The sequence below is a fragment of the Battus philenor genome, unplaced genomic scaffold (assembly GCF_028537555.1).
Source record: "Battus philenor isolate CCGP_79_NKW_IND1 unplaced genomic scaffold, ilBatPhil1.0.hap1 SCAF_6, whole genome shotgun sequence".
In the NCBI taxonomy this organism is placed as follows: domain Eukaryota; kingdom Metazoa; phylum Arthropoda; class Insecta; order Lepidoptera; family Papilionidae; genus Battus; species Battus philenor.
Window position 1 is genome coordinate 9,159,048 of NW_027181726.1, and position 12,413 is coordinate 9,171,460.

A 12,413-nucleotide genomic window follows, 5' to 3' on the forward strand; every position below is an offset into this window, starting at 1 on the left:
TTTATTGTCAGGATACAGTATAAGTTAAGAAGCTATTTGCGTAGATGATGAAACATAATTTCTCTAAGCGATACCTTCAAAACAGAATCTTATAGGATGCCATAAGTGCATAATGTTTACCGATGGTAATAAACAACGTTCAATTATTTTCGTTTAATTTTTTTATGATTCGTACAATAGAATATAAATAAAATAGAAGGTTTAAACAATGGAAATTAATTTAATAATTGATGTTTACATTTTTATCTATATAAAATATTTTTAAAATAATCACAGTGTGTTTTTTTTGTGTATACCAATTAGTTTTATTGCACCTTCTGAAACAAATAAAAAAATGATTTATAAGAAAAGAATTACAAATTTAAAAATTATTTAACGTGATTTACTTACCATAGTGATTTCGGGAAATATTGTACTTAGATTAAAGTTGGCACGAGATGTTGGAGGGAAAGTAGAGAGGGAACGGTCGATGTTGTGGGTTACATTTTGCATGTTAGAAGGCATTAAATGAGTATTAAAAATCTCCGGCTGGTATTGACTACCGGCTGATAATTGATTACTAACATAATTGTGAAAAGGTATATCCTCAGAGATATTGTTATGCCTTTTAGTAGGCGTTTTGGTTTGCCATAATAAATGAGCGGAATCGTTCCATTCTTCAACATCGTTACTTAATTTAGCTCTTTTGTTGTTACATTTTTTACTAGTCTCCTTTTTATGGCATTCAAGCTTGTGTTTTGTTGAGGTTTCTCTTCTGACGCCTTTATGTTGGGACGGAATAGTTTTGTCATGTAGAGTCGCTGTGTTGACTTTCATTTTTAGCTCTTCATATTTATAATTAGTATAATTACATTCAGAGGGCTGGTTGTAGTCCATAAATTCGCTTTGGAATGGCCCGCTTGGATAATTACCAGTCATTAAATTGCTACTTGCAGGTATAAAATTGGAATAAAATGAATTGGATATAGTATTTGTAGTAGAATTATACAGATTCGTTCCAGAAAACTGTTGTCCTGTGTAACTGTTATCTGGGTATTCTAACAACGGCGGAAAGTGCGAAACTTGAGCTACGCCACTGTCTTGTGTTACATTAAAATCGTTAAGTTTTTGTGGCGGTAGCATAAATTTAGTGATAGTGGTATCTTGAGTTTTTTGATTGCAAGGCCCGCCACGGATCAATGCTTCTGCCGAGTAACTTGTTTTTGTATTCTTTACAATTTTATCAGGTTTATTATTTTTCTGTTTGCTTTGTCCAAAATGTCCCATGGTCTCGTAATGCAAGGGCTTCGTGTCATTAAAAACATAACAAGGTTGTGACAATTGCGTCTCTAATCGAGTTACTTTTCGGTTTTGATCAGTGTTGTTAGCGTTTACAATATTATGTTTGGTGTTGTTTGATTTTTGTGTATCTATATTAGAACTTTGATATCGGGAAGGAATGCCATCAGATGAGCGGTTCATCAATTGTGTTACAGAAAAGAAATTATTGCAATTTTGAAGATCAGCTTGTGGTAAAACTCTGTTTATAGCATCATTTTTCTTTTTGTCGTGGGGGCCGAGAGCTAAATCGCCGACGAGCGTAGGTAAATTAATAGGTGGAGGTTCGATACTTATTTCTGTAGTACCAGCTGCCCTGGCCGTTGGCCATACGTGAAACTCCTCTTGGGGAATATGTGAGGGAAAATTGTGCATATTAATTGGAAAATAATTGCCCTCGGGAACATCTTGCTTCTTAAGTGTTATATTACTTTGAGGGTATAATGGTTTATGGTTATCTTTAACATTTACTTGACCTGGGTTACAATTATTCTGCATTGGTCTTATCTCAGACGTCATCCAATTGATATGCATTTTACTCGGGGACTTTTTGGTGTATTTATCTGTCACGATTGACGGTCCTTCAGGAGCAGGTTTAACGGCGTGATTGGTTCCAGGATCTGGTATTATTTTTGCTTCATATTGCTTTACAACGCCAGCTTTAAGGTTCATATTTGTTTGTGCATGATCCATAGGTACAAAATTTTGGGGCTTAGTTGTGAAATTCTTAGAAAAATTGTTACTGGAGTAAAACGTCATGTCGTCTGACCATAAATTTGTTGGTTGAGAATAAAAACTGGTAATAGCTTCAGGAAAAGATGTTGTTTGTTTAGTGGATACATTATCTTTTTTATTTCCGTTTGCCACCAATGGTACATGAAATTCCGGATTGAAAGGGTTATAGGATGATGAATATTGCATCGGTGCCGTAGTTAAAATATTGTCTTTATTGAATGTGGTGGTAGTAGTTGTACAGGTGACAAAATCAAAACCTTTATGTGACCAACCAAGATCAATATCGTAAGTTAATCTTGATGGCCCAATCTTCATAAGATTGTCTTCCATGTTAGAAAAATCTGTCTTATTTTTTCCCGAAAATTTCTCCATTGCACATGGATAGAGACCAATGCTGTTGAATTCGTGGCCGGATGAAATATTACTTGTGCTGTAGATAGTGCTTTTTGCTGCATTTAGTGGATCATTTTTATAGAATAAGTTGTTACTGCTGACAACACTGGCCGATTGATTTGCTTTAGAAATATTGCAATCAAATTCTAAGGAAAATGTAGAGTCAGTCAAAGCACAACTCGTCGTTATAAGTGACGGCATTGACAAATTCAAAAACGGATTGTCACTGGATGAATTATTTACTGCATTTGATACTTTTGGTTCAAGTTCTTTATGTGCATTACTAATAAATTTTGGTTGCTCCATTTGTTTTTGTATAACATTAGGAATGCTTTGAGAGTTTTTAGCTACCTTTGCCTTGACTTCATTGGGTTTAGGGAAAAATAGTGGTTGTGGTGGCTGAATGTCATTCCTGACTTTTTGGCTATTTTCTTTAAGATTGGTATGTATATGATGTTCTTCGGCTGGACTATCTGCTCTATTTCCACTGACTAAAGGAAATGACATGAGAAATGCAGCTGTAGGCGAAGCTGCTAAAAATTCTTCAGCTAATTCTAGCCGAGCATTGCCTCCATCTACTACATTGTCGCATAATGTGGTTTCTAATAAATGAGGTAATTTATTTTCTTTATCCTTGTCTTCTATTAACAAATCCTTTGTAGAACATATTTTACTTGGTTTAGAACCATTCTCATTACCATTTTCTCTTAACTCAATATTTTCATTAGGCTTTTGTGTTACATTAGTCATAGGTTCAATAGAATTACTTGAATTTGGCTCTGAAATTTTTTGAGTATTAATAATGGAAACAGTTTTGGTTTCTTGCTCTTTATTTGACGAAATTTCTTTTTTTGACAATTCTCTGCTCTTTGTGTCTGACAAAATATTTACATCATTTTCATTTGAATTATTATCACTGCTACTAGTTTTTACTACTTCTAACTTTTCTTTTTCTGATAAATTTTCGGTTCCTTGATTTTTATTTTCTTTAACCATTGATGTTTTGACATCCTTCATTGGTGTTGGAATCTTAGGCTTTTCTGTGACTTGCTTTAAACTTTTTTTAACAACTTTTCTTTGACTTTGTTGTTTTGGTTTTACATTATTCTTTTTAGGTTTGTTTGATGCTGATAAAGGACCAGAATAAGCCGATATCGGTAAAATGTTAACCATAGTGGTTTTTGTCATATCTCCATTGCTTCTATTTATAATAGGAATTGGCGCTGGCTTATTTAAGGTTTGAATGTTTGGATCGACAAATACAATCGCTGGCGGTAAAGACGGCAGCAATAGAGGTCTTTGAGGAAATGAGATGTATGGTGCACTTGGAAGCATTACAATGGTACTTTCCATGCCTGAAAATTAAAAAAAATATATTTATGTCAATCAGTTCACCTTTTTAAAGATTTGACTAGATTGAGTTCAACTTTAATTTTGAACTTTCTACCTGATTTGACATCTTTAGACAGTAAAACATATGAAACTTGCTTTATATGATACACAAAAGTACATAAAAGTTGACAATAATCAAAACACAATTTTTAAAATAAATGTTTCAACTTCTAATTTATTATACATATATATAATAGAATGTAGAAAAAGTACTATCACATTTTTAATGAATTTCAAGACATATTATTACAAAGTTAAATAATATTTATATTTAATATTTAGAAGCTATTTTGTTTAATAATTTTTTGCTATCTTATAGGTAGCTGTGTGATGCCATTGCTGGCAGTCTTCACTGAATGTAAATCTGACACTATCTGAAAAATTCTTTAGAGACTGAAATAGGTGGTGATTTATAGTTGCAAGATTTCTCCCAGCCAAACTCTTATAATTATTGCTGACTGGCTAAAGATGTGTGTAGTCTAATATAATTTTTTTACTTTATTTATTATGAAAATTTCTAATATTAAGTGCTTAAAATTATATACTTGCCTTTTTTATTATTATTAGTCAAAGGAAGAAGTTTTGGCATTTTTGGTATATTGTTTTTAACATCAGGTTTGGAATGTTTATTTTGATTATTTTCAGTTTGATTTTTAGTAGAACTATCGATGGATATCGAAGATTTATTTTTTGTGGACTTTTTTTTGGATTTCTGTAACATGACTAATTTCACATATTTATTATCTGAAAAGTAAAATTTAAGAATTTAGCATTTTTCTGTTATTATGTTTATATTAATATGATTATAACTAAACTTACTTTTGTTCTTTTTGCAAACTATTGCAGACACTTGAATACTTGCATCTTTTTTATCAGGTTTCTTTTCTGCTTCAAGTTTAACTTGTAATGCCAAGACTTCAGCCTCTGTAATATTATAATGAATCACTTTCATGTTTTGTAATTTGTTACAGTGTGTCAAATACCATGTATTATGTATATATGCAGCATTTCTTATTAAAGTAAAAAAATAGAAAAAAAATTATACAAAAAATATTAAAAATACCTTTAGTTAATGAAATCATGCTAAAAATTAACAAATTTTAAATAGATTTATAAGTCAACATTTAAATGCAGTCTGGTTTATAGGTACAATTTTGATTATATACATGGTCAGTGAAATAATATTTCAATTATGTTTTGCTAATTTATACAAACTTCTAATTTTCTATGTAGTGCTACTCTTTATCCCTATACAGGGTGATTGGTTATATCATATCCAATCATAGAAAAGAGAGTTATGTAAAATATTCTACTTCATAAGGTGGCATCTGACTGAAATGAAATATAAACTAGCAAGAAATTAAAATTGTTCATTAAAATTGTAATTTCAAATTTGTATTTTTAACAAATAAAAAAATATATGGATGAAGCCAGCTTCATCCATACATATATCAAATGCTGATTATTTATTAGCACCTGGTATTTTGCATAAAAACATTGAACACTTATAATTTAACTTAAAAGAAAATGTTTTTTGTTTTTGTGTGATTCTTTACTGCTTTAATTATTAATCAAATTAAATGTGAAGATTTTAAAGTACCTAAAGTTGAAGTAATTACTATTTCAAAATTAATGTTTAAAATAAGAAAATACTCAGACTAACTTAGTTGTGTTTGTTCTTGAGCGCATGTTGTCAAGCATAAAGTTGCTTTTTGTATAATTTCTATCTTAGGATATTGTACATTATCAGTAGTAGTTTCAAATTGGGGATTATTTTTCAACATTTCCTTCACCACTTCTCCCAATTTTATAATGGCTTCATTAAACCGATTTCTTCTTTGTTTTTCCCATTCTCTGCATTTACTAAAATGAAAACATGAATGTCGTTAAAGTATGATGAAATTTTTGATATATTATTTGGTCTTGGGTCAGCCAGATATACCTAAATTAAGAAAAACAAAATTACATTTACTTTGGCTACTGTATTACCTCGTACGTTGTTTGTTCGTAGAATTTTCCATTATTAATGTTTGAAGTTAGATCTTTTGCATTATTTTACAAACATCAATATTTTTATTATTATTAATCACTGGAAATCTTAACTTTAACAAGCATTTGTTAAATTTAATGATATTTATGTATAGTGACAAACATGACATATGTCAAAATATATTCCTTAGTTTTTTTAAGTATGTTGCATTTTAAATTCGAAGACATCGATATTGAAATTGCAAATGCAACCGTAAATAGTGATTACTCTCTAACTTTTAATTAGTTTTAACTAATCTCTGAGTTATTTAATTTAGTAAATTGACGTTTTTCCTTAGTTAAGATTATTATATCAATATGGAAATAATCTAAACACATTTTTTTACAGGAATCTATTGCTTGATGTGTCTCAAGAAAATATAATAGCTTGTTGGTATTTGTATATATTTTATATTTGTTGGTATTTGGTGGGTTATTAAATTTTACTATTAGTTTGTAAAAATTCTTCTGTTGGGACATCAACTTTTAAAAAAAAAAATAACAGGAGAAGTCACTACGAACTTGTACATTACAAGCTGTATACATGCATTAATTTTAATATTTGCATAGATAAACCGATCCAGTTAGGCGAATTGAAGCATTGCACTCTGCGAACACAGACACCTTTTCGACCTTCCATATAATACGTTAAGAATTGTACAAAACCATATAAGACACCTTCGTAGTTAGATCACGTACCGTCCTCTCCTGCAAGGACGGCATATTTCATACTCGCGGTACCGCTTGTTACCAAACAGCTTTTCCTCTATCGACAAAAGCGTTGCTGGAGTTTCTTCCATTTCGTCTTCTTTCAGCACTAACGCTTCGCATAATAATAATATTTGTTGTTGTTGCCGGCGATCTTGGAGAGGCAACAATAATAATATTTTTTTTTCTATTAATGTGTTTCCCGTGGAATGAATTTATTTATATGTATTGTTTTTAAAAATACATTTGATATTTATTTCATGTTTTAGGCATAGTCAGAACAGTATGCCTTCCATAGACTATTTACTAAACACAAATACCTCCCTAAAGTTCAGTCGTATATATACTGTTATTGTTTTGTCAAAGGTCCCTGATATTTATTAATAAATTCAATTGCTTTGTTGACATTTAATAGCAACTATTAACATTTTTTTGTTAAGAATAAATATAAAATCTATTTAATAGTGAAACAACGACGGGTTTTTTTTTGATAATAAATAGTCACTCCATTTGTGCGTAAAGCTGTTATACATTACGTGGGTGTTAGGGAAAACCCTTATTTATGAGTAATGCGTTTTAATATTGTGAACTTTGTAATACTTAAAGAGAAATTTTGTGTTTTTAGATTCTAAAATGTCTCTTTATCCATCATTGGAAGATATGAAAGTGGATAACATGGTCAGAGCTCAAATGGCTCAGGATCATGCTCCATCACATTATAATCCTTCGGCCATGCTGAGAGTGCCTACTGGTCAAGTGTACCCTACGCTTGCTAATTATATGGGTCTGGAATTATCACCTGCTACTATAGCTCTTAATATGCCAGAATACGAAATTCAAACTGTAAGTAGTATGAAAAAACAATATAACTCCTGTTCTTTTTTGATAATTTCTTTATAGTAGTTCCTGTGAGAGACTTCCAGACTTACATCTATAAAACTTAAAACACAAAATTAGGTACAGCCAATCTAATAGAGTAAGGTACTTTATGTACTAGAGTTCCGCATTGTACAGTACTGAACTATGAAGATTGAAAGAAGGAAATTATTAATGGCCACCATATTATAGTTGTTTAATGCTTTCTTAAAATTGTCAGTGTGTAAATATGACTAAACTTATGTTAGAGTTCTTATTCTACAGTTTCAACAAATGAACCTGGTTGGTTGTACCAATAAAGTCACCAGATTTTGAATTTTTTATAGAAGTGAAAATATGTACTAAAACTATATTTATATCTAAAGTATAGTGCTGCATAATAATATGTTTGATTCAATAATATTATTTTTATCCTGTAGGTACAACCATCAGGAGCTGTAACTACACTTGTTGCTCCACTTTCATCCCAATCCAAGAGTTTGGCTAAAGCAACTGTTACACAAGCTATAAGACAAGTTGTGCTTTGCAAGGATCGTGATGGTAAATGCGGGATAAGACTCCATTCTGTAAATAATGGAGTCTTTGTGTGTTATGTTGTCAATGGTAGTCCAGCAGCATTGGCTGGGCTGAGATTTGGTGATCAAGTGCTTGAGATCAATAATATTGCTGTTGCTGGAATGACTATGGATGAGTGCCATGGAATGCTGAAAAAAGCTCCAGCTAATGGTATTACTATGGCTCTACGTGATAGGTATGTCGAAGTATATATTTAATTATAAGTAATTATGTGACATTTGGGCAGTGCACAGATAAACAGAAAACAAATGATAATTATGTTGAAATGGTTTCATAATGTTTTAAAAATATGACTCATTATTTTGATGTTATATATTATTTTAAATAGCACCTTAAAATTGTTAATAATCTTTTATCTATGAACCTTTTTCAAAAAGGATCTATGATTAATTTCAAACAATAACTCTTATTTAAAATAATGATTAATTATGTTATTTAAAATTACTTCTGTGTACTATTTATTTTCTATTTTTTTATGCATGTAATAGTAACATAAACTGAAACTTTGTAGGCCTTTTGAGAGAACAATTACGTTGCATAAGGATTCTCTTGGACATGTTGGGTTCCAATTCAAGGATGGAAACATTGTTGGTTTAGTGAAGGACTCATCTGCAGCTCGCAATGGCTTATTAACAGATCATCAAATATTAGAAGTAAACACTATAAATGTGGTTGGCATGAAAGATAAGGAGATATCAAGAGTTATTGAAGCTAGTCCGAACGTTGTTAACATCACTATTATACCAAATTACATCTACAAACACATGATAAGCAAGTAAGTAGAATTTCTATACATACACACATAATATAATCAGAGATTGGATATTTATTGTCTAGATTTTGTTTGTCTGTCCACACAACACTTTTGTGATGAATAAATGTATATGTGGTAATAATGTATGGCATGGGTAGGCTCTCCACTAGGTGGACCAATTGGTTGCGAGAAGTTACTGGATTTGGGCAGTGCAGGACCGGTCATTGCAGCTATTTTGGTGGGAGGCCTTATGCTTTGCAATGAGCTTCCATAGAAAATAGAAGATATTCTAACAATTGAATTTGATGTACACAAACATACCTGTAGGCTGTTTTATTTAATATTATATATATATTATATAATTTTTCCATTGAAAAATCCTAGGATTTTGGATAAATTGATAGGTTTTCATTAGAGAGTTCAAAATCCTTTTACGCTGGGGGAATGAGACAGATATATATCTGTTTGTGAAAGTGAAACAACAAATTTCATTTATATGCAGCAGTCTAATAGTTCCTTTTGATCATTGAATCTCCATCTTTCATTTCTGATAAAAAAAAACTATTTAAGCAAATATGCATTACCTTCTAATCACTGACTCTAAAATATTATTAATAGTATTTTAGCAAATATATAATAAGTCAATATGCTGTATTAAGGTCATCAAAAGGTACAGCATGTGGGCTACTTTGAATTGATTGGTAACATATGACTAATATGATGATGATCTTGTATTTTTTAAAATTGTTGCTTTGTTCATTATCCTTTTTTTTTCCACAGGATGTCAACTTCTCTATTTAAAGAACAAGACCGCACACCAGCAGTTTAAATGGATTTATTACTAGAACCTTTGTGACTTTATATTACACTTTTTTTTTCAAAATATACACATTGATTTAAATTTATTACACATTTTATATTATTTGTAATTTAATAAATATAGTTAGAGATAATATATTTAGCATTTATAATAGTCAGTAGGGGCTGTGAGAAAAAATTATAAAGAAATGTCTGCACTTATTGTTTGTGTTGTTAAATTAATTAAATAACTGACAACTGACAGACTATGAATCATTGGAAAAAAACATACATAGGACTTATGATTTTATTGAACTAGTTATATTTGACCTATGATTTTTATTCAGTAGTTTGAATAGCAGTTAAGATTTTATGAGAAATTAGGGACAAAACCTTCATCATATAAAGGACTGAATTTGTATAACTTAAGAATCCTGATAATCAGTTTTATTTATATTTACATTCCCAGACATACAAATATGAGATTCACACACATTGTTATAATTAATGTTAAGATTAAATTTATATTCATTGAAAATGATTATTATCAACTTAAATAAGATGTAGTAATTAAATATTATTGTATTCTTTTCACATTTATTGAGAAGTATTTAATGTAATGCTTTTATTGCCATGAAAAATGTAATTTTTTATTATATACCTTCTTTGTAATTGCAAATAAATTTCTAAGTTTTAAAAGATGTTTTATTGTTTCTTGTCTAACATTAAAGTCTTTTTTTAAATTTCCAGTGATCAAATGCATAGTTTGTGTTATGTATTTCATGGGATCCTTGCAATATACAGTAAAACAGCTTATATTCATTAGCCGAGTTGAAAAATTGGCTTGCTATAGAAAACATTTTTGTGTCGAAAATATGTCTAGATGAAAATTCCCTACTTGTGTGAGTGGGCCGACCAAAATCACCCAGTGCACGGTTGAGATTCCCTATATAATTTTTTTTTAAAATTATCTATTAGTTATTTATTAGTTAGCTTATCGATGCAGCTTCCGTAAATTCTTGGTCCAATAAATATGCATGCTAATATTCATTTTTTTTATCATCAGAACTGTTTATTACGACTAACGTATCCTTTTGGTTTTTTACATTAGTTTATTGTAAATGCATTAAACTGTCCATTTTTTATACAGTAGTAGCAATGGAACTAAATCGATTAAGAAGGTTGGTTGACGATTAATATTATGTCAATTAGTTAAGAAAGTTATTCGGGATTATTTTCTGGATGCTCTTCTACGTGAATAATGCGATAGGGATAGTTCTGGCGCCAGCTGTGCACAATACCAGAGACCTTAATGACAGGCTTATTTTAGATATCATACGATAACGCTGTAATACAAAATTGTTAATGGTACTGTGTAACGATTACCATTAGACGGAAGTCCTTTTTTATCGCTTTGTGGTTAATTATTATACAGTAACATTTACTACGGATATTTTAAATCTTCTGTATAGTTTTGACAATGCTGGTATGCAACTTACATTAACAATTGTTATTGAATTATAAAATAATTATTAAATTATGTTTTGCATAATCTAAATTTTCTCTTGATCTAAAATCTCTTGCTAATTTGCGATCACACGTCAAACTCAAAAATCAAGACATATTTCTTGTTTTAGTGGTTCATCGGCAATCATGTTTTTAATTTCATGATAGTTTAAAGTGGCATCAATATTTTATAATTTATTTTGTTTATTAATATAATATTGATGCACAAAATAAATTTAATCACTACATCTCCGTTTAAAATCATGGGATGATTATTAAACGCTAGTCTAACAAATTAAATAAATATTTCTACCCTTATATTAATAAAGAGCCTGTTTTAAAAGGACTGTCGTTTGGATATCTTTCGTGGAATATTACGTTATAAACATCGATGCAAATAACAGCGATAACTTCGGAGCGAAGGTTATAGAAATTTGCACTTGCACATTATTACACGTGTCATGATGACCTCAATTGAAAGTTTACATTTATTTAAAAGTAGCTTTCTGTTAGTTTAACCAATTTTTTGGAATTGTGAAACTTTTCTGATTTGACTATACTCCAGCGGAATGGAATAAATTCATAATTCAAAATAGTTTGCGTTTACTTAGATAAACTAAAATTTGTGTTTTAAAATAAACATTTAAGTCTTTGTTCTGTTAAAAAAGACATCATAATATAAAGAATATTGTTAAAAATTTCATTGTTATTTGGTCGTTATTCTACAATTCTGAAACTCTATTTTATATTTCATAACGAGTGCTATTAAAAGTTTCAGCCGGAATTACTCCAATTTTCTTATAAAAATGAATGAGTTTATAAATAGTAATGAGGTTCCCGAGAGCACGACATAACACATGTCTAACAAAAACGGTGGTCATATATACGGTAACGTAAAATTAGGATTTAGGACGTCGAATTTCATGTAGGGGCATATGACTAGTAGAGGACGTCTTGCGGTTAAAATTATGTAGATGGACGTAAAATTGTCTGATTTGTTAAAATAACTCAAAACGGAGAAGAAAGAGGGGTATAAGGTCTAAATAATCGTAGAATTCCGAATGAAAGAGAAACGTCATCGGAATAAATATTTTTTTTTCACGGAGTAGCGCTGTTTGGTCATTCGGGATATTCGAATCACGACACGGGCTCAAAAAGTCAGAGCCCTAAAGACGGTTAACCCCGATCTCGTTACAGAAACAAAAGTTCAAAGGGTACTTTGGGGGATTGCACTCAAGTTCTAAGGTCACATCGGTGAACGCTCCAAAGAGTGACTCGACTTAAATGTCCCCACGAGGGGATCTCAGTTTAGAATTTCATTCACAACGCG

The 12,413-nt window shown here is 30.5% G+C and overlaps 2 protein-coding genes across 3 annotated transcripts; one reads left to right on the forward strand and one right to left on the reverse strand.

Annotated features, from left to right (window-relative positions):
• Positions 1-238: 238 nt before the first annotated feature.
• LOC137930211 (putative mediator of RNA polymerase II transcription subunit 26) lies at positions 239-5,959 on the reverse strand. The gene is made up of 6 exons (XM_068773386.1): positions 5,827-5,959; positions 5,501-5,700; positions 4,657-4,761; positions 4,387-4,581; positions 391-3,800; positions 239-317 (listed from the first exon to the last, which is right to left on the reverse strand). The coding sequence occupies exons 1-6, from the start codon at positions 5,856-5,858 to the stop codon at positions 306-308; spliced, it is 3,954 nt and encodes a 1,317-aa protein (XP_068629487.1). The 5' UTR covers positions 5,859-5,959; the 3' UTR covers positions 239-305.
• A 944-nt stretch (positions 5,960-6,903) lies between these two features.
• LOC137930444 (syntenin-1-like) lies at positions 6,904-10,205 on the forward strand. 2 transcript variants are annotated; one of them, XM_068773697.1, is made up of 5 exons: positions 6,904-6,939; positions 7,199-7,416; positions 7,869-8,200; positions 8,537-8,800; positions 9,560-10,205. In XM_068773697.1, exons 2-5 carry the CDS (start codon positions 7,207-7,209, stop codon positions 9,606-9,608), a joined length of 855 nt encoding a protein of 284 aa, XP_068629798.1. In that variant the 5' UTR covers positions 6,904-6,939; positions 7,199-7,206; the 3' UTR covers positions 9,609-10,205. The 2 variants fall into 2 exon arrangements, with proteins under 2 accessions (XP_068629798.1, XP_068629797.1); XM_068773696.1 differs by lacking the exon at positions 6,904-6,939 and adding an exon at positions 6,946-7,109.
• Positions 10,206-12,413: the final 2,208 nt, after the last annotated feature.

Coding starts and splice junctions, on each gene's coding strand:
- LOC137930211 (XM_068773386.1), bottom strand. CDS start 5,858: ATGGAAAATTCTACGAACAAACAACGTACGAG. Junction 5,701..5,826: donor ACGAACAAACAACGTACGAG/GTAATACAGTAG, acceptor TTTTCATTTTAG/TAAATGCAGAGAATGGGAAA. Junction 4,582..4,656: donor AGTTTGCAAAAAGAACAAAA/GTAAGTTTAGTT, acceptor TTTACTTTTCAG/ATAATAAATATGTGAAATTA.
- LOC137930444 (XM_068773697.1), top strand. CDS start 7,207: ATGTCTCTTTATCCATCATTGGAAGATATGAAAGTGGATAACATGGTC. Junction 8,201..8,536: donor ACTATGGCTCTACGTGATAG/GTATGTCGAAGT, acceptor GAAACTTTGTAG/GCCTTTTGAGAGAACAATTA. Junction 8,801..9,559: donor TACAAACACATGATAAGCAA/GTAAGTAGAATT, acceptor TTTTTTCCACAG/GATGTCAACTTCTCTATTTA.